The 25,710-nt window shown below is 49.6% G+C and overlaps 1 protein-coding gene and 1 pseudogene across 10 annotated transcripts in view; one reads left to right on the top strand and one right to left on the bottom strand.

The window, feature by feature from the left end:
* The first annotated feature begins 5,837 nt into the window (after positions 1-5,837).
* The window catches only part of Cacna1b (calcium voltage-gated channel subunit alpha1 B), a 166,727-nt gene continuing 146,854 nt past the window's right edge, over positions 5,838-25,710 (top strand). For all 10 annotated transcript variants that reach the window (XM_057754975.1, XM_057754972.1, XM_057754967.1 and 7 more), the window contains exons 1-3: positions 5,838-6,121; positions 7,012-7,117; positions 10,620-10,759. In XM_057754975.1, coding sequence (XP_057610958.1) covers positions 5,838-6,121; positions 7,012-7,117; positions 10,620-10,759 — 530 coding nt within the window. The remainder of the gene's footprint in view (positions 6,122-7,011; positions 7,118-10,619; positions 10,760-25,710) is intronic.
* Positions 18,364-18,668, bottom strand: LOC130864502 (ATP synthase subunit g, mitochondrial-like; annotated as a pseudogene).

Genomic DNA, 25,710 nt, shown 5'->3' with positions numbered 1-25,710 from the left:
ACCAATATAAAATATTTAAGGCTGGTAGTTGCTTTTTTAGTTATAACTGATCAAATGAAAGACATTTGTTAGTCTTATAAGTTAGTTTAGTTTGAATGGCCACACTATTTGATGAACGATTGCCTCTTCTAACCAAGAGATCTTTCCTGTTCAAATTGAATTTTTAGCAATTTCGAAGGTATCCATAGCTTTATTCTCCTATGGAAACAAAAACAAAACCTCTTTCCCAATGTAACACATATCCTGGTTTCCATTCTGAAGTCAACATATCTTTAAAATATTCAAGCTGATTTCATTCAATAGTTTTTTTTTTCTATCCAATGTCTCTTTGCAGCTGTTGTTCCTTTCTCATTAGCATTTAAAAATTCAAAGTCAACAAAGCACTATGGTCTTTCTATGGTGGTCTTTATTATCAATTTCTGTTTATTAAGCATATCTTTTAAAGTGAAATTAGGTCTTTCTATAACTGCTTGCCCCGTAGGATTGTGTGGTATATCTGGTATATTCTTTATGTTGTAATATGTAAAAAACTGTTTCATGGCCGGGCGGTGGGGGCACACACCTTTAATCCCAGCACTTGGGAGGCAGAGGCAGGTGGATCTCTGTGAGTTCGAGGCCAGCCTGGTCTACAAGGGCTAGTTCCAGGATAGGCACCAAAGCTACAGAGAAACCCTATCTCGAAATCCCCCCCCCAAAAAAAAAAACTGTTTCATTTTACTAGAAACATATGCTGGAGCATTGTTAGACTTAATTTGTACAGGTATCCCAATGATAGCCATATATTCTAATAAATCTGTAATTATAGAATTAGTCTTTTCAGAACTCAAGCAGTTGCCCATTGAAATCCTGAATATGTATCTATGATATGGTGCACATATTTTAATTTTCCAAACTCTGCAAAATGAAACATATCCATTTGCCAAATTTCATTTCTTTGAGTACCCTTTGGGTTACTTCCTGCAGATAGTGGAGTTTGGTTATACAAAGAACAAATAGGACATTTCCTTATAATTTCCTTGGTTTGTTGCCAAGTGATAGAAAAATCTTTTATCCAACCCTTGCTATTAACATAGTGTTTCTTATAAAATTCAGAGACTTCTAGCACATTTCCTACCAATAGCTGATCAATTTCATCTTTACCTTGTTCTAGAGGGCCTGGTAGGCTGATATGGGATCTGATATGTGTTATATATAAGGAATGATTTTATTTCTGATTATTTCTTGTAATTGGATAAATAGCAAAGCTAATTCTGAATCATCTGGAATAGGTTCAGCAGTTTCAATATATAAAACAACTCTTTCTGCATATTGAGAGTCAGTAGGTATATTAAATGGTTCTGGAAAATCTAATAATACCATGAATATAGCATATAATTCTGACTTTTGAATAGAATCATATGGATTTTGAGGCATGTTACTTAAATTTCCTGACTTGTAACCTGTATTTCCTGATTTATTTGCATCAGTATAGAATGTAGGAACTCAAGAAAATTGGTGTTCCCTGTACAATATGAGGAAGAATCCAATTCTCTTTATAAACTGAAGACTTTTGCTTTTGGGTTATTGTTGCTAATCTCTCCCAACAAATTAGTGCAAGCTCTTTGCCAATGCTCATTTTTCTATCCATAATGAGGAAATTTCAGCTTTCGTAAATGTACCACAATTTCCGCCCACTCTATTCCTATTAATTGACAAAGCCTTAATTTTCCTCCCAGAATCAATTCAGCAACCTTTTCTACACAGGTCTTTAGTTTTTACTCTGTTTGTATGGTGAAAATATCCATCATAAGGTATTATCTTCTCTCTGCGCAAGAATTCCTATGGGAGAATATGTAAAATAACCAGGATACAATCAAGCTCTGGATCCAACTGATCCACCTATACATCCTGTAATTTCTTTTCTACCCAAACCAATTATCTCTCAGCCTCAGCTGATAGTTTTCTTGGAATATTCAAGTCCTTATCACCTTGTAAGGTTTGATAAATTACTTAGTTCTTGAATTGTCAATTGTGGGCCATAGCCAGTTAATAACTCCCAGTAATTTTTGAAAATCATCAGTTGTTTATAATTGATCTCTCCCAATTTGTTCTTTCTGTGGCTGAACTTTTCTGTAAGCCTATCTGATATCCTAGGTAATTAATAGAATCTTCTCTTTTAATGTTACAGAATATTTGTGTACACTATGTAGATTTGTCTTTGCCAAAGGGCTTTTCGAATGGTTTAATAAAGAGCTAAATGGACAATACCTAGGCAGGAAGAGGTTAGGCAGGACTTCCGGGGGTAAAGAGGACTCTGGGGAAGAAGAAGAAAGGAGGAGTTGCCAGTTAGTACCAAGGAAGCAAGATGGGCAGTTTGCAGAGATGAGGGATTGAGCCACACTGCTGAACACAGATTTAAAAATATGGGTTAATTTAAATTATAAGAACTAATTCGGAACAAAGGTAAGCTAACACCAATTTACAGAATTTCATAATTAACAAGAAATTTCTGTGTCATTATTTGGGATCTGGGTGCCTAAAGAAATATCTATCTACTTATATATAGTTTTACTGTGTTAGAGTTAAAACCTTTCCTTTTAATGTAGACAAAATGAGGGAAATGTTATGTCTTTTTGTACACTATGAAGATGTGTCACTCTGATTGGTTTAATAAAAAGTTGAATGGCCAATAGCTAGGCAGGATTTCCAGACACAGAGGATGTTGGGGAGGGCAGAGATGTGAGAAGGCATGGCACAAGCAGGGAAAGATGGATAGATTGTACATAGAGGAGGTAAATGGGCCTTGGGGCAGCACATAGATGAACAGAAATGGGTTAATTTAAGTTATAAGAGTTAGCTAAAACAAAGCCTAAGATATTGGTCAGGCTTTTATAATTAATCATAAGTCTCCTTGTCATTATTGGGGAGTCAACAGTATGACGAAAAAGTCCGACTCCAATTCTCTGCAGGAAACAATGTTTCAACCTGGACGAAACTATTACCTAACAGCAATAGTGCCAGCTACTCAGTGGTGTTAGCTTTCCTGGACAGATAGTAAATCGGTGATGTGGGCAGCAAATAAAGAGACTGGCAAATACCCACAGTGGAGAACCCCAGCGGATCATTTATTACTGTCTGTCTAGATCCAGGGCCATGGGATCCATACATACCCATATGTAGACAGAGTTACCTGTATAATTACACATATAATTAAAAGGAAATTTTATTATTATTTTTTGACAGGGCCTGTTTGGTTTGGAACTTGCTGTGTAAACAAGGTTGAACTTGAACATAGATGAGACTGGACCCAAACTCACAAAGATAAACTTGCCTTTGCCACCTCAAAAATATTTAAAATATCAGAAATATTTAATTTTGTAGAGTTTATTTCTTGTGTATGAATATCTGCCTGAATGTTTGTTGTGCCATTTTCATGCAGTGTCCTTGGAGGCTAGAAGAAGGCACTGGATCCCCTGCAACTGGAGTGACAGACATTGTGAGCTGCCATGTGGGTGCTGGGAATTCAACCCCAGTCCTCTAGAAGAGCAGCCAGTGCTCTTAACCTCTGAGTCATCACTATACCCCATCATAAGCAAATCTTAAAAAGTAAACAAATGTTTTTTTTCCATTTTTTGTGACTTATTCATTTTTTAATTTATTTTAAATTTTTTACATTTTATGTACGAGCCCCATATCCGCCTGAAAACAAATTTTTTTTTTTTTTTTGGTTTTTCGAGACAGGGTCTCTCTGTAGCTTTGGTGCCCGTCCCGGAACTAGCTCTTGTAGACCAGGCTGGCCTCGAACTCCCAGAGATCCGCCTGCCTCTGCCTCCCGAGTGCTGGGATTAAAGGCGTGCGCCACCACCGCCCGGCTGAAAACAAATGTTTTAAAGTGAAAAAGAAAAAACCCAAAAGTTTAAGAGTTGTGAACAAAATCTTTCCTTCAGAAATATACCCCTGTATAAAAGGATATGTATAATGCACTGATTTTAAAAATAGGTGCTTTTTCTACCTTCCTTCCCTTGCTGATACGACAGTGTAAACCTGTGACTGCATGGCAGCCCTTTGAGTCACGAGGTAACAAGCAAGAAAACAAGAGTATGGTGATCATGAAAAGTAGGGGGAATAAGATAAGGATCCCAGAGCTGACTTTTCATTACGTCAAGTTACAACTGTTTCTTATAAGCTGCTGCTTGCCTCTGCTTCCTTAGTACTTCCTAAGACCCGTGTACTGGTCTCCTGCAGTCTATGTTCTTTGCATAGCCAGCGGATGGATCCTTTGGAATGTGTCAGAAGCCATCAAGGAGAGCATCCCACTTCCAGCCATGGACTGCCCTTGCTGTGTCCTCTGCTAGGTCTGGCTTTGCACCCCTCACCTCCCAGTAGCACCCTGGAGTCATGTGCGGATCAACTTTCATTCACTAAGAACAACTTAAAGGAGGAAGGGTGTATTATCGCTCACAGTTTCAGAGGTTTCAGTCCATGGTTTCCGCGACACCATTGTTTGTGGGGAGTCAGAGTATCATGCCAAAAAAGGTGGAGGAGTTGAGAGGAGGGAGGGAGGGACAAGAGACAGAGAGAGGAAGGGACCATAGACCCATACAGCCCCCGGCAGCATGCCCCTCAAGGGCCCGCTCCTTTCAGCTACGTCACACTTCTGCTTTCCACAGCCTCCCAGCAGCCCATCAATTTATGAATCCATCAACGAATCAATCCTTTCATGAGGTCAGATCCCTCTCACGATACCAAAGCCCTCGCTTCTGATTACTGCTGTAATGGGGACCAAGTCCTCAGCACACGAATTTTCAGGCAACGTCTCAGATCCAAGTCAGAGCATGGCAGAGCGATCCCCCACCTTCCACTCTTCCACATCGCTGTGGCTTTGTGACCTTCCTTTGTCCATTTCCTGCAAGGGTAAAGAGGACCCTTCTCTTCCTCTGCCATTTAAGTGTGATTTGGGGAAGGGGTTAATCCCAATGCTGTTAGGACCCACAAGCCGTCCTGTGTACTCACCGTGTCTGCTATCACCTATTAAGTGCTATATAAATGTTTCTGCCTTTGGTAGAAAAATGTCAGCTCGGTGAAGGTGGATCCTGGGCGTGGCAAACAGGTGCACCACGAAGCTCTGTCTGAATGTTTATAGAATGAATGGCAGAACAAGGACAGTCTGAGCTGAGATCTTGGAGCGGCTCAGGGTCCGGTATACGAAAAACCGCAGATGGAACTCTTGACAGGGTCCATTGCGAGACCTTCAGGGGCCAGGGATTTCAAAGCAGGGCATGTGAGGATATCAAAAAATGAAGGGGCGACGATAGCCTCGGCATCCGATGGCCAGCATCGAGAGGGAGTGGCTGACGACATGGCCTCCGCAGGACAGGGGTGTGGACGCCAATGGGAACCTAGGCTGCCGCTTCTGGATGCCACGGACATCGCCCCACCGGGGAGGGTCTGTTCGGGTTCGAGGAGCGCAAGGGCACCCGGGGACCTCTCAGGCTGCTGACCTGGGGAACCAGAGGCAGCGAAGGCTTTGGGCGGCGCCCCAGGGGCACGCAGAGGCTCACGCTGCCTAGAGCTGGGCACACGCAACTCGGCGTTCCCCGAGGACCGCCGCGGACTCCGGCGGGGGCGGCCTCGGGGGCGGGGTCTGTGGGGTCCGGGGGTGGGACCGACGCGGATTGGCTAGGCGCGGCCGCGTGACCGACCCCTTATAGGGCGTGGCGTAGGGCCGCGGCTCGGGTGCGGTAGCAGCTGGCGGGCGAGGTCCAGGCGGCTCGCTGCGGCTCGGCTGGGAGCCCCTGGCGCGCCGCGCCCTCGGTGCCGGGCCGCGGAGCCGGGGATGCTCGCGGCGCCCAGGAGTCATGGTCCGCTTCGGGGACGAGCTGAGTGGCCGCTATGGGGGCCCCGGCGGCGGGGAGCGGGCTCGGGGCGGCGGGGCCGGCGGGGCGGGTGGCCCGGGCCAGGGGGGTCTGCCGCCGGGCCAGCGGGTCCTGTACAAGCAGTCCATCGCGCAGCGCGCACGGACCATGGCCCTGTACAACCCCATCCCAGTCAAGCAGAACTGCTTCACCGTCAACCGCTCGCTCTTCATCTTCAGCGAGGACAACGTCGTCCGCAAATACGCTAAGCGCATCACGGAGTGGCCATATCCTACGGGGGCCTGGCCGGGCGGGGACCGGCGGAGGTCAGGGGCTGGGGCGATGTCGGTGTCCGCGCGGCGGGTCCGGGAGGGGCGGCTGGGGCCTGGGCGGAGGCGCCCAGTGGCCATCTTTCTGGTGCTGGGAGGGGGTGCGACCCGGGAGAGGCGCGTCGCGGACCCCACGGGCCGGCGAGGAGGAGTGGGGCGGAGCCTCTGGGGCGGTCTCCGAGTGCGTGTGTGCGTGGTTTGGGTGTGCGCGTGTGTGGTCGTGGAGGCCACGACGGACTGGGTGCACGCTGGGCGGAGCCCCTTCTGACCTGGGGCTTGTCCCTTCGTGCACTTGGTCTTGGGGAGCCAGGTTGGGGCACACAGCATGCGGCCGTCCTGGAGGACACGGGAGGGCGAGTCCGAGTCTTGCAGGTGTGAGGGCCGTGTGGATGCGGGTCCTTGCGCGTGCTGACTGCAGGTGCCTGCGTTTGTGTGCGGGCATCGCTTGAGCCGGTGCTGCGCGTGCGTGTGTTCGGCATTCTTGGTACATTATGTTCACGTGCGGGTGTAGATACTTGTGGCTGTGTCTTTAGGTAAGGCGTGCGCCTGCGCAGGACCCGCTTCTGCTGCTCTGGGGGGCTACTGGAGGGTTCTCCCGTGGCGCTGGCGGGCTAGGCAAGGCAGCTGTCCGTGGTGCTGACGGCGTCGGAACTAGCGGAGGGGCTGGGCAACTGCAGAGGCCCCGCCTCTTGGCTGCCCCCAGAACTAGGGCGGGGAGCTGAGAAGACTAGCCTTGAAGGGGGGAAGGTGGGTGTCGGCCAGCAGTACTCAGCCCTGGCTACTGCACTGCGCTGTCCTCATCTTCACTACCTCCGTAGCGCCTCCTAGCCAGTCCTTAACCCACACACGCCCTTCGAATACATGATCCTGGCCACCATCATCGCCAACTGCATTGTTCTGGCCCTGGAGCAGCACCTCCCTGATGGGGACAAGACTCCCATGTCTGAGCGCCTGGTGAGTACTGGCTAAGGGTTTGGGGGGCTGAAAGCTTGGATAGTGGCAGGTTGTCCCATGTGTCTGAGCTGGACAGGCAGGGCCCTATCCTGACTCCCTGTCCAGTGCCAGGAAACTGGGGATGGCCAGTTGAGTGTGATGAAAGACCAAGGAATCACTAGCTGGCGCCCTGTGACTTTAGCTACCCCTACTCCCCAGATGGTTCATTTGTGCATGCTATGCTGGCCTTGACTTAAGGACCCAGTTCTAGACCTGGAATGAGGGAGGGGCATTTCTCATGGATATAATAAGAATGTCAGGCTTTATGGGTAGCCCTGTGGCCAGCTGACCCTTTCCTGCCATATTCCCTAAGGAAGCACTTCTTCCCAAATGTTTCGAATCCATATTCTCCTCTAGTGTCTTGCCAAGAGTTTCCTAGAACCCGGTGATGTCCATTCTGGGAACCAGAGGCCATACCTCTGGGATTATGACTCTCATGAAGTGGGAGGCAGGATTGAAGGCCAGCCTTCTGCGCTCTGGAGGTTTGAGGGGCTAGTGCCACTGCACAGATGAGGGCACAGCCACCGCTCTCTCCTGCTGACCTTTTGCCTGGGCTTAGCATGTGCAGGGTGTGACTGTGAGACTATAGTACTTCTTAGTATGGAGGAGAAGCTAGTGGGGTTCAGAAGGACCCTGGGGACCAAGCTCTCTAAGGAGAAGAGGCTGCTCCATTCTCTCTCCATCCTGGCTGTTGCTTCTCTGACTTCAGCTCAGATAAAGCAATGTATAGCTTGGGACCTGGCATCCTGCTGAGCTCCGGTGTGGCCTGTCTTCCCATTCTCTTCTGAAGTTTGGCAGGGGAGGTGGCTCTGAGAAGGTGGACTTCATGACAAACTAAGAGGATGTTTAGGATGGCCACCTGGGGTTGAGGATCTTCCTGGAGGACAGGAGAAGGCTAAGTGGGCTTAGAGAGTATAGTCTGGGAAGGAAGATTGTGAGTTAAGTCATGTGTCAAGGCAGAGGGTAAGTAATGGTCTCTGGACACCTTTGGTCATGTCCAGAAGGTTTTCTCTGTTCCTTTGGGCTTCTGGCCTAGTAGGAGCTCTGCTTGCTCCATTCTTCTCGTGAACAACCATTCCAGAGGCCTGAGAAGGGAGTGAAGTTGGAGGTTTACCAGGTTGAGCATCACCAGCGCCAGGCCACAGGTCATGACCATATCTCTAGGGGACTCTGGCACATGGGCCAAGAGGGTCACAGGACAGACTGAGGTCAGCTCAAGGGGCCATGAACTTAGGCATCCTTTGTTGGCCAAGTCTCGTGTTCAGCTTTCTGATTACCTTTGTCAGTGCAGCAGGTTTGCTTGGTGTTGATAATGATGGGGATGGGAAGATGTAACTTTTGTGGCTAAGCTATTGGGAAAGCAAGCAGTATATGCCACTTCGGGCCTATCCTGGAGCTCCAAAATGTTCTTGACTAACCTCAACCTTGCCTGTGGGCTAAGTCCTCAGGGGCTGTGAGGTTGAACAAAAGACAGATGGGCTTGGACACTAGAGCTTCTAGCTACCTAGCAGTAAGGGGCTGAGTGGTGTTAGGACCCAGTGTGTCTAGCCTCACTTGGGGTCGGTTCCTCATCTCTGGGGCCCCTGCTTCTTCCTCACTTCTCCTCTATAGCTGTCAAGCCTCTGTCTTGCAGCTCAGCAGCTCCCAAGCCATTGGCATACCCATCTTCCTGTCCCATCAGCCTCAGTCACGGGTCTGGCTTAGAGGAGCTGGGCAGAAGAATCTAAGGGAGGACTTTCTTGCTAGTGGCTCTAGAATATGGTCAGTTCTTCTCTTTGTCCATAAAGACATTGTAAGGTCAGTTTCTTCTTTGGTGCAGATAGTCAACAGTCCCTCCCCTTGGGGAACGAAGACCCTCCCAACTAAACCAGACCAGAAACCTTGAGGCCAAGACCAATGCATGAATTCCTTCAAGAGCTTCATCCCTGTTATGAGTCAGCATCAGGAGGCAGGACAGAGACACTGGGCCATCATGGATGCTCAATGGCCAGGCTCCTCGTTCTACTCATACCTGCCGATAGCCACTTCCCTTTGCAAACTTCAGGGCCATCAGCCAGTCTTAGGGGCTGACTCCCTGCAGGCAAGAGAGGGAGGATCAAGCTCATGTGTTGGCAAGGCACGGGGCCCTTGAGGGTCATACTTCTTGGAGAGAGGCTCCAGCTGAAGGAGTTAGTTGGCCCATCTCATGTGGCAGCTCCTTGGAGCATGTAGGCCACATGCCCAGTCTTCCTTCACGGGGGCATGGTGTGTTCAAAGAACAGTTTTTGCTGGAGCTGGTCCTAGGCGCCAACCCTCGTGAATGGACTCTGGAAGCCGTCCTGCTTCCCATCCTTTCTTCCTATTTTTAAAGCTGCTGCCCCAGAGTGTAGCAACTGAATCACGCTAAGCCTCCTTGTCCAGCTCCCTGAAGCTGTCTGCTCTCTTCCCCTTACACCTGATGCTCCTATTGCTTTCTACATCCGTGGTCCTGTAACATCCTTCTCCCCACGCTTCATACTGTTTGCTCGGCTCTGGTCCTCCCCAGCATCATTCCTTGTAGGTGTTGGCTAAGAAGTGGACATGGGGATCTTATTAGAGTCCCTGTCTCCATTCCCTTGGTCCTACAGTTTTCTCCGACAACAGTCTTTCCCTTAGACTCTAGCCCTAGAAACTTTTGTGGCCACGCCTTTGACTCGACTCCCTGAGCCTTGGTCTATCTGGGTTCCCGGGTTTGCTCCCACCTCCCAGTCTCATGCCTACTGCTGGGATGTAGGCCTAGCCTGTAAAGGGGCACTGTTCCCTGGTCTTCCCAATATTGTCACTGTAGTTTCCTTAATGCTGGAGCTTTGCTTCTGTTTATTCCCCCATCAGAATCTGCATGTTCTGCTTGTCTATGTGTGTTGCATGTGTGAGTGAGTCCCAAAGCAAAGACTAAGGATGTCTTGCTTTCCAGGTGACCTGGCACAGTGGCCGGAGCCTAGGGTCAGACCCAGGTGGCTGCTGGGGTTTATATATGGTCCCTGGTCTAGCTATTCCCTCTCTGTGCCTTTGTGCCCTTAGAAGGGAGAAGACCTGACTGTATAGTAAGAGTTGTTCTAGTTAATACAAGGACTTGATTTACAGGCATCCAAAATGAGCATCATCACTACCGTTTTTACCTCCTTGAGCAAAGTCTTCTTGATGATTCCAGCAGGACAGTCCTGGTACCCTGTGAGTGGAGCGGAAGCTGGGATGACAGAGTAGAGACCTAAGGACTCGTAGGCATGGTCAGGGCACTACTGTCGCATCAACAAATGGTAGATTCCATTATTAGTCGTGTCAGGTGGTCACACTCAGGCTAGTGGGAGTGAGCAGTGCACACTGGAGAAGCCTGAGGTACCTGGCAGGGTTAGCCGTGGGGTAGTAGGTGTGCCCAGACAGGGACTGCTGACTAGCCATTTTGCTGAGGGGACAGAGGTGAACACTGTCCTGTGCTCCTCCTCAGGATGACACGGAGCCTTATTTCATCGGGATCTTTTGCTTCGAGGCGGGGATCAAGATCATCGCACTGGGCTTCGTTTTCCACAAGGGCTCCTACCTTCGAAATGGCTGGAATGTCATGGACTTCGTGGTGGTTCTCACGGGGTAGGTGGGCCAAGCCTGAGTGCATTGGTGTGTGCTGCCCCACCGTAGGGCTGAAGTGGAAGAAATGTTCATGTTGGTACCCCATCCCCTGAGTGCAGTGCAGAGGTTAAAGAGCTCTCTGATTATACTTCTGGACAAATGGCGATTGCTTCTCCCCACTCAACTTACTGGGCTCCCAAGTAAGGCTCTCAGAGACATTGGGGTCTGTTCCCATCTGCTGTGCTCTGAGGACCATGCTTGTGTTTGTACTGTGTTTTCCCAAAGGGCTTGCTCCAAGGCCTATCAGGAGGAGCCTGATTACAGATCCTAAAAGCAAGGCAGACACTGTGGGCATAGGGTCCTGGGCACTATGGATGGTGTGACCAGCAAGTGAGGTGCTTCTTCAGAATGCTCTTACCCATCTGTGATCTTGAGGAGCACTTGATATCTGAGCCATTTCCTGTGTGAGAAGCTACCTGGGACATCTCCCTGATAGCTCTGTGCCACTCCACTGTGTGAGGCTGAGTATGTGATCCTGGTTCGCCCTGGCAATGTTTCTGATTTTAGATTTATTCAATGTATGGATGTTTTGCTTGCATGTGTATGTATGTGTACCACATGTGTGCCTGGTGCCCTCGGAGGTCAGAAGAGGGTACCAGGTCCCCTGGAACTGGAGTTACTATGTGAGTTCTAGAAGCTGAATCTGGGTTCTCAGCAAGAACCAGAAGCGCTCTTCGCTGCTGAGCCATCTCTCCAGTCCCTCCGCCCCTGAACGTGTTTAGTTCCAGTGTATGCCTGCTGCTCCCTATCTGTCAGTCCTTTCATACAGTGACCAGATTAAAACTCCCTACCGCCCAGGAGCTTGCCCATCTCCTGGCCATCTCGGTTGATCTGTCTGCCTAATGGGCATTGCACATTCTTCTTCCATTTCTCTGGTGTAGACTGTGGACTGGGGAACTCCTGTGCTGGGGGCCGAGGCTGTGGTTGGGATGAGGGTTACTCACACAGAGCCTGTGGCTTTCTCAGAGGCTCTGTCCTGGTCTAGGGATGGCAGTGTCATCTTCCGTAGGGCCTTGTGGTTGGGGCTTTAAGTGCCAAGATCAGGGCATAGGGAGCAGGCCCATTATAGGTGAGAATGCTGCACTTTTTAAAATGGGAGCTAGGGAGGTTCCATCTCTGCCCACCGACCTCCATGGAGGCCTGGTGCATGTAGGTGTGTGTAGGAGAGGGTTGAGTGTCAAGAAGGAGGTGTCTGAGAAGCCTGGGTCTGGGGCTTCAGCCACCGTGCTCCCTGTGGTTGAGGAACAAAGGAAGTCAGGTAAGACTTCTGGGCTCCTAGGTAAGACCTGCAGAGTCATGGGAGACAAAGATGCTCCCCATCTTTGTGTTGTAGCTTCTGTCGTGAGGTCCACGTTTGTAAGGCTGAGGCTGGGGAAGGTGTAAGGTTTGTCTTGTAGAGTTATCTGGTATTCCCGAGGAACTCAGTGTAATGATGGCCTCAGTGCCACCGTGTGTGATCTTTGCCCACGTCTGTGGCTTGCTCCTTGTTCTAAAGTGGGAGTGTGTTTACAGAAAGCCCTCTGTAGCTTTATGGACGCTTGCTTTCCACCGAAGACACAAGTGAAGGATCACGAGGGGTTGGTAACAAGTGTGGCCCCTGTGGGTCGGGTGTTCCCCACGTCCAGGCTACCACCTGGGGCATCTAGGAGTAGCTACAGCTGTTTACAGTTCTCTTTCCCTTGAGTTCAAGTCCCCGAAGACAAGAATGGCGTCTTATTTTTCAGAGTGTCCCCTGAGCCTATCTTGGGGCAGCCATCCAGGAGGGGGCAGTGAGTGGTGGCAAAACGAATGGATGCTGAGGGGAGAGGCCGGCAAGGGATGCTGGACCCCTGCTAGTAGAATCTGCCACTCAAGGTATAGGGTGCCCGGGAACAAGGAGGCCCAGGAGGGAGACCAGAGCTCCCTGTCCCACCCCATCCTTACCTATAGGACCCCTGGATCCTAGGAGAGGCCTGATTTTAGGGGACGCAGCCCATTGCTGGGTGGGGGAAGACAGGAATGCTAACCTTTCTGTGAATGCCTGTGAGACGATGCCAGGGCCCCCAAAGGAAGGCAGGACTGTCTCGTTCTAGTCTTGGAGACCCCTCTCTCCATGTTCTCTTTGCCCCTTCTCCCTTTCTGTCTCTTTGTACAGCTGTCTTTTCTTCCCTTCCACTTCTCCACCCTTTCTGTTCCCCCCACTCTCCTGTCTTCCTCCCCTCTGTCGCCCGTCTCCTCTCAGTCTCTTGCTTCATGTCTCCGCCCCTGCCCTCCTTGTCCACGGGAAAGTTGGCACTGCTGTTGTGGTTTTAGGTTTCTCCCCTTGTAGCCAGTTCCTTGAGGTAGTGCCAGCCCCAGGTGGGAGGATGATCCATGTCTCATGGAGGCCCACACGCAGGACCAGAGCCACACTTGGAGCTGCTCTGATGCTCCCATAGGATAGAGTCACGAGGACCCTAGTGTGTCTGTGTTTATGGGAGGCTTTGGTGGAAAACCCAGGGAAGAACCCATCTCTAACCCTTCTGAGCTGAGGTCCCAGTGGTAGGGTATATGTGGGGGTGTGGCACGTTCTTGTTATTTTGTTGTTTTAATTAGGCTTTGTTTAATTGGTGCTTAGAGGGTTCGAGGCCCGGAGGGGAGAGGCAGACAGCACCCTGGCCTGTTGCTTAGTGAGGCCAGGCATATCCCCAGTGGCCAGCAGGGGTCTCTGTTCCTGATGCTGGTTGTGAGAGATGCCTGGGTCGTGGTAGGGTAGGGAGTTGTGAGCCACCACCCTGTTCTTAGAGAAGCTGAGGTTGGGTGCCTGCTGTTGTCTGCCTTGTTTCCTTCTCTGGTGTCTCGTTATCTGCATCAGCGGATATGGTACAGGGGCTGTAATCAACTAGGTGCACTGGTCACTTGCTGCTCTCTCTGAGGCAAAGATGTGATCTGGTTGTGGATCTGTATAGGTCACAGGGATGCCTCTGGGAGCCTGGGGATTATGAGAGATGGAGTATGGGCTTGTGCTCGGGGAGTCTGGCCCCTCAGTTATGACTTCCTTTTTCCCACTGGACTAGCCCATGGATTACTACCCAGACTGTTGTCCCTTGGTAGGGTGGGGACAAGTGCCTAAATCTCCTAATATGAGCCCTGCCTCACTGCTAGAAGGGTTCCCTTCCTGGTCCTACAGCTTCCCTGCCCACCTCCTTTTCCATGGACACTTTTTTCCTCATACTAGGATGAGCAGGGCCCAGAAGTGTCCGGATAGGAGCCCTAGTTGGAAAATGACAGAAGAGTCACCGTCCCAGCGCAGCCAGGGGCCTCCTGAGAGCCATGTCCTGCTCCTCTTCGGCCTGTTTATCCCGTGCCCATTGGCATCATGTTCACCCGCAACTCTGTTCATTTTCCTGAGCACTTGGACTTCTTGTCTGCTCACACACTCCAGCCACTCACCATTAATCACTACGTTCTCGGCGTTTACCAGATGGTGTGAACATGGGGACAGAGCCACAGAGTCCCTTCCGGTGAGTGGTGTCCAGAGTGGCAGGCATCCTTCCCAGCCTATTTCTCATCAGTGTACGTGATCTCATGCCTGGGTGGTGCTTACATATGCCTCTCTGCCTCTGAGACGGTAGCCAGGGCAGTCTAGCCTTGGCACTGACCAGCTTAACATGTTATGGAAGGGCTTGATCTTGGTGGAAAAGTGGGTGAGGAGTACATAGGGCAAACTTTATATAGGCAGTCAGGGAAGGCTTCAGGTTTGGGAGGGCATGAATGGGCTTCAAGGCTTAAAGGTATAAGATACTTGATTTCTGGGGAGAGCTGTGGCCAGAGTATAGAGAGACCAGGCAGGATCGCCAGGAACTAGAGAAGCTGTCTTGGACTATACCCTGATTCCTATACCTATGGCTGCTCGGGCAGGGAGGTGATGGAAACCCAGGGGAACACTTGTGTGCAGCCGGGGATTCAGGAGGAGTATGCTCTACTACAAAGCCGACATCGGAGGGAACCGTGTGATGTGGCCTGAAGTGGATTAGCTGTGTGTGGGAATGAGAATACTGAGTATGGGGGCCTCGAGGGAGGACCTGTTAGTAATGCTCATTGTTAAAGGGGCTTTGCAGCAAAGCAGGAGAGAGACAGTTGCGTACTGTGGGTAGAGGAGAGAGGCCCAGAGTGGCTGTGTTAGCCTGGGAACTAACAGCCTACCCGAGCATTGGTGGGAGGTCCAGGAGAAACTGATGCAGCTGGAGAAGGCCAGCCCTAGAGACTCGAGTGAAGTCATGTCCAGGGTCCCGGCCAGTGTGTTGGTCTCTGCAATGGAAATGAGTGTCTGGGGGCTGAAGATGGCTGTGCTTAGGTGGGCAGGGGTGGTGGGGATGGCTGGAGTCTTCACAGACTGAATCTGGAAGCAAGTGCGTCGGCTGGGATGTGTGAAGATGAGTGAAGGGCTGTGGAGACAGAGATGGAGGAGACAAATGTAGGGCAGAGCAAGGAGGGGTGCAGAGAGAGGGAGAGCAAGCGAGCGCGTGGGGCCCCTAGAGCTCCCCTCGCCAGCGCCAGCCTTCCTTCCCAGCTGCCCTCCTCCATTGCCTGCTCCTCGCCTTGCTTGGCCACCTGGAAGGTAAAATTGCTGGAGACGCCTCTTGCCTTCTACTCTGTTTAGGTTTCTTAGAACACAGAAGTACCCCAATAGGTTTCTTGCCCTCTGCAGGCCATGTTTTTCTGGATATATGAATGGAGTGTCCATTTGCCCTTGGGGAGGGGAGGGCTCACAGTCACTAATGGGAAATTCTGTCGCTGGTGTCAGGAGGTCCTTGAGAGACAGTTTTGGTGGATGTGGTGGGGGGCAGGACAGGGCCATGGTCTGGGTGTAGGGCAGTCGAGTTGGGTTTATACTGGGCACAGGGAAGAAAGCAGACGATTGAGACTGGGGGCACTGGGGGCAGCAGCAGCCTGGGTAGAGACTCCAGAGAGTTCAAGGGGTGTACTGAGAAGGTAGAGTCTCCAGGAACCTCTGGCACCTTCCAGATCCAACACTCGTTTCCCAGGCTGCTGTCTTTTCCGTGCTCCCTATGGCAACCATCATACTTCCCCCACCTCACACCCACCTTGTCACTGCCTCCTCTCCTCCAGGACCCCTAGAGAGCCCTGCTGTGGCCTTTGGCCTGGAGGACTTCAATTCATAGGTAACAAGGACCTCTGTTGTGGCCTAGCCTGCTGTGTCCCCTAATGGCCTATAGAGACACAGAGAAACATGTCTTGGCTCAGGCAGGTGGCTCCCTGGGGGGGCATTTCCAACCACAGCTTCTCATTTTACTTCAAATTAAACAGAGATTCCTTTCCAGGACGTGTAATTAGAGCTCAGGCTCCTCTCTCTGGATTCATCTCCTGTGGGAAGAGGAGAGGAGTGTGGGCTGCCTCGTGGGAGGGAAGGTGGACAGTGAGCTCAGAGTCAGGCACGGTCACCACAGACTCGGAACCTAGTGCCAGTGTCTAATGGCTTTTAGGGCACAAGGATGTAGCCTGATTTGGGAGGTGCTCCCTGGGGGCTGGGGAGGCACAAGGATGTTAGGGACAGAAGAAATAGATGAGCACATGGATATCTGCCAAGGCAAAGGGGACAGTGCTTAGGGATACCGTGCCTGCCGACTAGTGACTCGACATATAGCTAAAGGCAGCTCCACACAGTGGGCTCTTCTATAGCTCCCTGGTGTTTAACTGTGACTCTGCTGGGGAATGGCCTCTGTGCTGCTCAGGTTGAGATTCATTGGATTCCCTTTCCTTTCCTACATCCAGGGCTCTGATTATTTGCTGCCCTTAAGTGTGGCTGGAGTTAGGAGTTCAGGAGTTCTGTTTTGAGAGGTAGCCTCTGCAGCCGCATGGAGGAAACCTTTGATCCCTATCTTCTGAGATCAGGGTTAAGGTTTTCCAGGTAGTATCCTTGGGTTTTGCAACCTTTCCTGGCCCTGTGGCATCTGGGAACTTGCCAGGACAATGGGGGTCTCCCCAACGCCCCCGCCACGTACAGCGAAGTCTCTGCCCCGAGCAGCTCTGTGAATGTGGGCACTGGGTGAGGGGGTGGTGACGCTGGGTTCAGCACTGGTATTCATATCTCAGATGGCCTTATTGATAGTGGCCTCCCATGGTCTCATGTCCCTGTGACAGCTCTAGAGTCCTCTGCCGGTTACATAAAGCCCCAGGGATGCCCTGCTCTGATGAGTGGCGCCCAGCCTCCCTCCTTGGCACACACCCCTGCAAGTGGGTATTTATAGAGGACCCAGCTCACTCTCTTCTCTGTCTCCTACTTCCCCCAACTTTTTCCTTTGCTTCAGGACTCTGTACTTCTAAATCATGGAACAGAACCAGGCCCTTGGGGACAATCCCCATTGACTTGTGTTCAGGGGTTCAGGCTGCTCCCTGGTCCTAGGCAGGTGGGGATCCCCAGTCCCCTTGCTGAAGTAGCTTCAAGCTCTCATCCTGCCAGGTATTTCTAGGGTCTAAGAGTCCTTGTGTGTTTCTGGGTTAGGAGCAGCCCTGGGGAAACTATTGTACAGTCTTCCTTATATGAAAACAGAGTGGGGTCTTCTTGATGAGTGGGGGCTGGTTGGGGTGCAGACCTTGACCCTGTGACCCTCAGTGGTTGCACAGAGGACCACCTTCCTTTGGGCTAGACCACAGGTGAGTGTGGGGAGACATTCCTGAAGTCCATTAACCACTGACTCACGGCAGAAAGCGTCCATAATCCCCAATAGCCCAGACCTCTGCCTGACTGCAGGGTCTAGGAGTGGGATATGCTTCTAGTTGCTTCTTGCAATTGCTGGCCACCACCTTCCAATGCCCCAGCCATAAGAAAGGGCAGAAAGCAGGAATCTTAGGCCCTAGGGACACATGCCCACCTGTCCCTTGTACTTCCACAAACTGCCTTTAGACTTGGGTGGGTTTTGGGCTAAGACACCTCTAAATCCAGCCTCCACGGCCTTTCAGATTATTCGGAATAAAACCCAGAAGTTTCTTGGTGGTCAGCACCCTGGGTGGTCAGTCAAGACACCTGCCCATGCCCTGACCTGGTCTGACCACTACAGCTTAGAGCTCAAGAAGTGAAACCTTTTCCCAGAACGTCCCATTGGAGAGAAAGGGACATGCATGTGCAAAACTAGCACAGTTGGTGCCCAGACTGGTGAGGGACCACAGCCTAGCCTTGCAAGATCTACAGAGCTCCAGACACAGAGTGGACCCAAGGTGCTGGAAACACCACTGCGAGCTGTGGACAACAGTGCTGGGCCAGGGAGCTGGTCCTGTAGCATCCAGCGAGGGCCTGGCACAAGGTGTCAGACAAAGGAGTAAGGGTCTGGTACAGCATGTACTTCACGTGGGTCCATGAACCCATTTCCAACCTGGCCCAGTAGCTGGTGGCTGTAGGCCTAGTCAAGGTTTCTAGATGGGCTCTAAGTTAGTTGTCACCATTTAGGAGGGAGGGGCCTTGTGAACTCCCTCCCAAGTTTCCATTTTTTTTTTTTTTTGACAGTTGGTATTTTATTCAGATAGCAGTCTCATTACATGTGGTCCAAGAATATTGAAAGAACTGAAATAAAATCAGATGTGAAGGTCAGTCTTCACACATCATAGCCGACGATGCCACGTTTGCCTATGATCTCTCCGACATAAAACCACATCCACGCCTCAGTGGCCACCAAACCATTCAGCACAGCTTCCTTAACTGTAAGATGTTTGAAGCTGCCAGTTTTAGCACTTTGAATTATTTTTTTCGCACTCTGAATAGCTGCAGGGAGTTCAGCAGGGGTTGGGGGAAACCAGCTCAACCTTGGCGTATTGCCAAAATGTGGCCAATCAAGGCTTCGAGTAAGTCACAGCAGCGGATACCCGGGGCGAAGTTACGGATGAACTTGGCCATGGTCTAGGGTGGAAGGTCCGTCTCCTCGAACCACCGGCTGAATGTCACCCTCGGAAGCCCAAGTTTCCATCTTGAGTAGACACACCAGTTCTACCTGGTGGTCTCTGCCTGTCTGGCTCACTAACATGGCTCTGTCCTAATTGGTGGTTCCTCGATAGGCTCAGGCATGGGTGTTCAGGTGTGGGTGCCCTGGTGTGTTGGGCCTTGTCCAGACCAGCGATATTATAACCCAGGGCAGCTGGTACTGCATCCTGTGGCTGTACCCCCACAGATGTCACAGGAGTTTAAGTTCACACCCAGCAAGGGTGGCACTGTGAGCAAAGAGGAGCGAGCGCACTCATTGGCGTCTCTTCCCCCCTCCTCACACCCGCAGCCCAGAGCTGTGATCCATGCCGAGGTGAGAATGATTGCTAATGGTGTCTCTCTGTTACTAGGCTTGGAGCTAGTCCCTGGACCAAGAGCAGGGTGGCAAGCAGGCCTCCTGCTCACCCTCGATTCCCTGATCAGGGGCCTTGGGAGCTTCCTAGTTCCTGAGCTTCTATGCCTACTGGAGTAGAAAGAGTGGCTCTTCACTGTGCTGCTTTCCACACTGTTGTAGCGTCCTCTAGTTGGCCTGTTTTACACCCCACCGTTTAGCCGGGCAGAGTTCCAGCAGGCCACATAGCTACACCTGTCATTAGCTCGTGACACTTAATCTCTGCCTGCTTTCTTCCCTTGCTGCTGCCATCCCCTTTTGTTGTTCCAGGTCTGGAGTGGCAGGGTTCATACTAGAATTCACATCACACCGTCACAGAGTCCATCTGCGGCTCACCCTAGGAAGAACCCTGTGCCCTGGTTGGCCTACAAGGCAGTGCTGGGGCCCATTTGGAATGGACTTGTACTATATCACCACCCTCTCTTCCCCAGTGCTGGCCTTAGTCATCTACTCTCACCCCGCCAGGGCCGTCGTGTGTGTGTGTGTGTGTGTGTGTGTGTGTGTGTGTGAGAGAGAGAGAGAGAGAGAGAGAGAGAGAGAGAGAGAGAGAGAGAGAGTGTGTGAGAAGGCAGGCATAACACAGTCCCACACAGACTGGGCAGCTTTGCCTGTTCTGGGAGCTGGAAGCCCAGGTTCCTGTGAGTACCAGAGGCTGTGATTATGGATGGGATCCAGCTGTAGGCCCAATTGTTTTGTGACCCCTTGCCACCCTGGGCTGGCCTGCTCTTCTGGTGACCTGAGACTCTAGCTAAGCATTGTGGAGTGCTGCGTCACCCCCAACTTCAGGCCTCTCCTCACGTGCATCCTGCATTTTCCTCCCATTGGCCACGGACCCTGACAACACAGCACCCAGAAAAGGATGAGGTTGGGAGTGAGGAAGGTGACGGGGTGTGTGGTCTGAGGGCAGTGTGTTGTCTAACGTGGAGTCCCTGGTTCCACCTCTTCTCAACATCTGTCTCAGACCCTAGCTCAGGAAGCACAGTTGTTCCCTGTTGGAGAGGAGGCCAGGGCTGCCTTGTCTGCTTGCAGACCTAATCAGTACAGGGGAGGTGGCTGACTGCTGCCCACAGGTGGGCAGACAGGAGGGGCCAGAGGTTTTAATTGGGAGCGGTGGACATGCAGGTTTCCACGGACTTATTGGACTCACACTGGTGCACACTGGTAGGACCAGGGCCAGGAGTGTAAGGGATGTGGGCCAGTGGACCAGGGCCAGGAGTGTAAGGGATGTGGGCCAGTGGACCAGGGCCAGGAGTGTAAGGGATGTGGGCCAGTGGACCAGGCAGATCAATGGACTGGGCACTGAGCTCCGGAAATTAACACCACCTTAAAAAAAAAAAGGTCAGGTTTTGATTTTGAGCCAGCCGTAGTATGGAGGGAGTATCGCATCCTTTCTCGGGTTTCCCAAGTGACCACCTGACAAGTGCAATACAATGCCACAGCTAGGACACTAAGCCTCATATTCCCAGAGGGAGCTCTCCTGGGGGCCTTCTGTAGCCCTGCAGACTTCTAGATCATCACCCACCCTGACCCTGAGTCCTGGAAATCCTTTCTCTATTTCTATATATATAGAAATATGTATTTCCATTTATTTCTGTATTTCACTAATCCTTTCTATATTTCTGGGCTTGTTGTTGTTTCCAGAATATTATGTGAGTGGAGTGGTATATGTCTTCAGGATCCCCCCACCCCCCACTGGGCACAGTCCTTTGCAGGTTGTGGCAATGGCAGTTTGCTCCTTTCATTGCTAATTTCAGGCATGCCTCAAAGACATTGTCGTGTGGTTCTCATCAACTACCATGAAGTACATTTTGCAATAAAGCAAGTCAGGACTTTTTATTGCCCTAATGCATATAAAGCTATACATTTTATCTGCTGTATTAACTGCAACAACATTATGTCTAACATGTGCATTCCTTACTTTAAAAAGTGCTTTATTGCCGACAGTGTTAACTATCTTGAGCCTTTTCCGTTGAGGGGTCTTTTTGTTGGTGTCAGCTGCAGAAGAAAGTGGCGCCTGGCAGTTTGCTAAGACAACAGTAAAGTTGACCTTTCGGCAAACTCTTCAGGTACATCTCCTCCATTTGCTAAGACGACAGTAAAGTTGACCTTTCGGCAAACTCTTCATGTACATCTCCTCCGTCTCCAGTACTGTTTGATAGCACGCTATCCACAGCGGAACTTCTTTCAGAATTGTGGTTAGTCCTCTTAAGATGCCACTGCTCTGCCAACCGATTCATGTGGTGCTGGGAACTAGGAGCAGATTCCACTTCAGGAAGCGATTTCGTCCATCTGTCTTTAAGAAGCAGCTCGATGTTTGCTCCTGAGCTGACAGTGGCTCAGATGGTTCTTCAGGTCTCTTGCTGTTGTCCACAGCCGCCGTCAGCTCCTCTGCCAGAGTCTTTAGACCCCCAAGCCCTCCATCAGTGTTAATATCCTCTTCTAGTCTGTGTACGTTGGTGTTTTGATTTGACCCACCCTGAGTTACCAGTGTTCCTGCCACTTAGCACAGTGAGTCCTCAGACTCTGTAATGTTTATTTCCCAGATTTATCAGGAGACTAAGTTGGAATTATGTCTCCATTTGTGAGCTATGGAATGGCTGTTGTGTTAGCTGGCTCTCAAACAACACCCATCTCCTTTAAGACCCACATCCTACCTCTTTAGTGACCAGGTGCATTGTCAGTGGGCAGTGCTGGTTAACAGAATCCTTGTCTCTGAGCAGTGAGCAGTGAGCCTCCGTAGTGGGCCCAGTGTCAGCAACACATACTTAGGTGTGGGATCATTCGAGCAGAATAGACTTAGGATAACTTGTGAGGCCCGAGGATTTCCGCACGGCAGATGAGCAGTGGCTTCCACTTGCCTTTCTGTCTGCATCAGTACCCGGTGAAGTCATAGGTCCCTTCTACCTGTGACAGCTGTCAGTGGCTTCTTCCCCCAGGAAGTACTGCTCCAGTACTGCAAATCTGTTTTAAAGAAGCCAGCTCCCTCAGCTCCCTCAGCTCCTTCAGCTGGGCCGTCTGGATTTCTTGCTATCGCGGGAACTGCAGCACCTGCTGCAGTCCCTGACTTGTGTGTTCCAGCCTTGGCCTTGCGGACGTGAAGAGAGTTGGACTCTGCTGAGTTAGGTGTTGGCTTAAGGAGCAGTGGCGGCCAGCTGATTTCTACAGACCGCTAGCTCTTTATCCCTGTCAGCAGTAGGCCAGTAGCTTTCCCTTATATGGTGTCATTGGACTTCCAGAATATTCATTTTGATTTACAACTTGGCTGTTTGGAGTAAGAGGCCACTTAGTCCCTCTCAGCTTCTGATAGCCTTCCTCTCTCTGCCTCCTCATCCATAGTTTCTCTTTAAGGTAAGAGATACATGGGTCTTCTTTTCCCTTGGACACTCTGAGGCCGTTGTAGGACTATTGCTAACCTGAATATTGTTGTGTCTCAGATTAGAGAAGCCCAAGGCAAGAGGGAAGATGGGGAATTTGCTGATTTGGGAAGCGATCATATCATAACATTTCTTTTTTTTTTCCTTGTCTTATGTGTGTAATTATGTGTCTTATGATAAATGTTGCTCTCAAGTATAGTAAAAGTTTCAGATATCAATCAGCTCACAAGAGTGGGGCTGTGTCCTTTATGTTGGACATTATGATACAGAGCATCCGTGATGATTTACTTGAGACCCTCTTTGGGTAGATCTGTTAGTCCCTTTCCTTGTGAGAATTGGAGGGAGGCTTACAGGATTCATTTCCCAATCCACCCCCACCTGCTATTCATTCATCTATCTCTCTATCTCTTGTCTGTCTGTCTGTCTGTCTGTCTGTCTGTCTGTCTGTCTGTCTATCTATCTATCTATCTATCTATCTATCTATCTATCTATCTATCTATCTCTTATAGCTGTCCATAGTTGCCAAGGGCACTTCCTGGTGGCATAGCCACCTCTGAGTTGTCCACATTCCTGTAGGTAACCCCAGCAAACTCACTGCTTATCAGGCCAGACTTCTTTGGTTTGTTGGTGTCCTATCCAGGGTGAACAGATGTTCTTATATCTCCCCATGAAAAATCATGCAACACAGGTCACTCTAGCAAATCAGTAAGAATGTTTGGAATACCGCAATAGTTGCTAAGTTGTGGCAAAAGCCAAAAGCAAGAAAATGTCGTTGGAGAAGTGACACAGTACTTGATGGACACATTTTATTTTATTTTTTTTATATTGGTTTATTTATTTTTTTGTTTTATTTTATTATTTATTTATTAAAGATTTCTGCCTCCTCCCCACCACCGCCTCCCATTTCCCTCTCCCTCCCCCAATCAAGTCCCCCTCCCTTGTCAGCCCTAAGAGCAATCAGGGTTCCCTGCCCTGTCGGAAGTCCAAGGACCACCCACCTCCATCCAGCTCTAGTAAGGTGAGCATCCAAACTGCCTAGGCTCCCACAAAGCCAGTACGTGCAGTAGGAACAGAAACCCATTGCCATTGTTCTTGAGTTCTCAGTAGTCCTCATTGTTCGCTATGTTCAGCGAGTTTGGTTTTATCCCATGCTTTTTCAGACCCAGGCCAGCTGGCTTGGTGAGTTCCCCATAGAACATCCCCATTGTCTCAGTGTGTGGGTGCACCCCTCGCGGGATGGACACATTTTATAAAAACACTGTTGGATGCGCAGGAAAGCCAAGGACAAATCAAGGGCTCTAGCTTGTCTAACCATCTCCTTGTGAAAAGTTTCCATACATTTTCAAATAGAGTTGTCGTGTGTGTGTGTGTGTGTGTGTGTGTGTGTGTGTAGCTAAGGAGTATATTAACCAGGCTATATTATAACTCCATGTTTAGTGTTTTTAAAAGAAATTGTGGTAGCCCAGAGCAGGTCCACTATTGCTGTGTTTACATCCCCTGGCGGGGTGCAGAGCTCTCTGTCTATGCTGGCTCATTTGGGGTTGTCGTTATTTCTATTTTTCTGTCCTCACAGGCAGTGGACTGCCTATGCTGTGTTGAAATTATTGCAGTTTGTGTTTTCTAATGACAGTGGCAATAGACATCTAGTATCAAACACTCCAGCTAGAACTGAGCTGAGGGTGTAGCTCAGCGAAAGAGCGTTTGCCTATCATATATGAAAGCCTGACTTCAGTGCCCATTATCATAAAAACAAAACAGACAAAAAAAATCAGCAAAGTATTTAGAGACTCAGTTCATGGGCTAGGACTCAACAGGTGGCACATCACTACAGCTGTCTTTATTTTGTGTTTTTATTTAAAGAGTGTGTGTGTGCATGTGTGCTGCATGTGTGTGTGCATGTGTGTGTGTATGCCACAGTGTGCAAAGGGCAGCAGATTGTTTGCAGCAGTTTCTTCCCTCCTACCATGTGGGTCCTGACGATTGAACCTTTCATCAGGCTTGGCAGCAAGTGACTGAGCCGCTGAGCCATTTTGTTGATGCTCTATCTTTTAAAAATTAAATTAAAAAAGTTTTTGTACTGTGGGTTCTGCCTGCGAGTAGATACAAGCTTTTATAAATTAAATTTGGAAATGTTCTCTTTTCTAGAAGTCACTACATCAAAATGACATTTCTTGAAATGTTCAGGATTTCTGGAGTGAATCCATCTCTAATACTGGAGATTAATTTTTTGGGGAGTTTTAAAAATTTAAGATTCCATTTCTTGCATTGTCATGGGGATAGTCAAATGATCCGTTTCATACTGGGTGGGTTGTAATAGCTTGTGTTCTTTTGGGAGAAGTTCATCTAGTCTGAGGTCTCAAGAGTGGCGGCTTCTGTAGGAACTCTTACTCTGCAGGGCTTGTAATTTTCGGCCTTTCTCATTCCGTAGATGGGTAACTGGCATCTACCCTTTTGTTTTTGTTTGACAGTGCGGTTATAGAGGTTAGTCTCAAAGATGACTAAACTCTGATTTTTTTACCATAATGTTTGAAAACCTGTTCTGCGTTTGCCAGTTAGTGTTGCTTTAGCTGTCCACCATTTATTTTGATATACTGTATTGTCAGTTTAACTCAGGGCTGTGTTATTGAATGTTGCTTTGGATTCCTGCTGTGACTTAGGCGTTGTTCAGAGGTGTGCTCGATGTCCAAGGCCTTAGAGATTTTACACTCTTGTCACTTCCCTTTGACTCCATCGTGGTCAAAGATCATACTCAGTATGATTTCAGTTTTAAAATTTTGTTAAGACTTCTTTTGGGGACAAATTTGATTTATGTTGTTATCTGCTCCTGTGGATACTTGAGAAGATTGTGTATTATGTCATATGGAACGTTCCTCAGCATCTCCTCCTGTTAGTCGCTTTATTCTAGAAATTATTGTTATTATTATTTTTTGTCTTCTTGAAAGTGGCATTGAAGCCTTCACGTCTCATTTCGAGTTTGTATATTTCCCTTCCAGCTTACTAGTTTTTTTTCTTTTTTCTGTTTTGCAGCTCTGTGGATTGGTGGACATACTGCTTTGGTTTAGAATCAGTGGTTCTCAACCCGTGGGTCTCAACTCCTTTAGCAAGCCTCTAGCTCTGAAAATATTTACATTACAATTCATAGCAATAGCAAAATTAGCAATAAAAATAATTTTTTTGGTTGGGGGTCACCACA

This window comes from Chionomys nivalis, chromosome 22 (genome assembly GCF_950005125.1).
Source record: "Chionomys nivalis chromosome 22, mChiNiv1.1, whole genome shotgun sequence".
Classification (NCBI taxonomy): Eukaryota; Metazoa; Chordata; class Mammalia; order Rodentia; family Cricetidae; genus Chionomys; species Chionomys nivalis.
The sequence above is the reverse complement of the archived record's forward strand: the minus strand, read 5'-3'. Positions and strand labels throughout refer to the sequence as shown.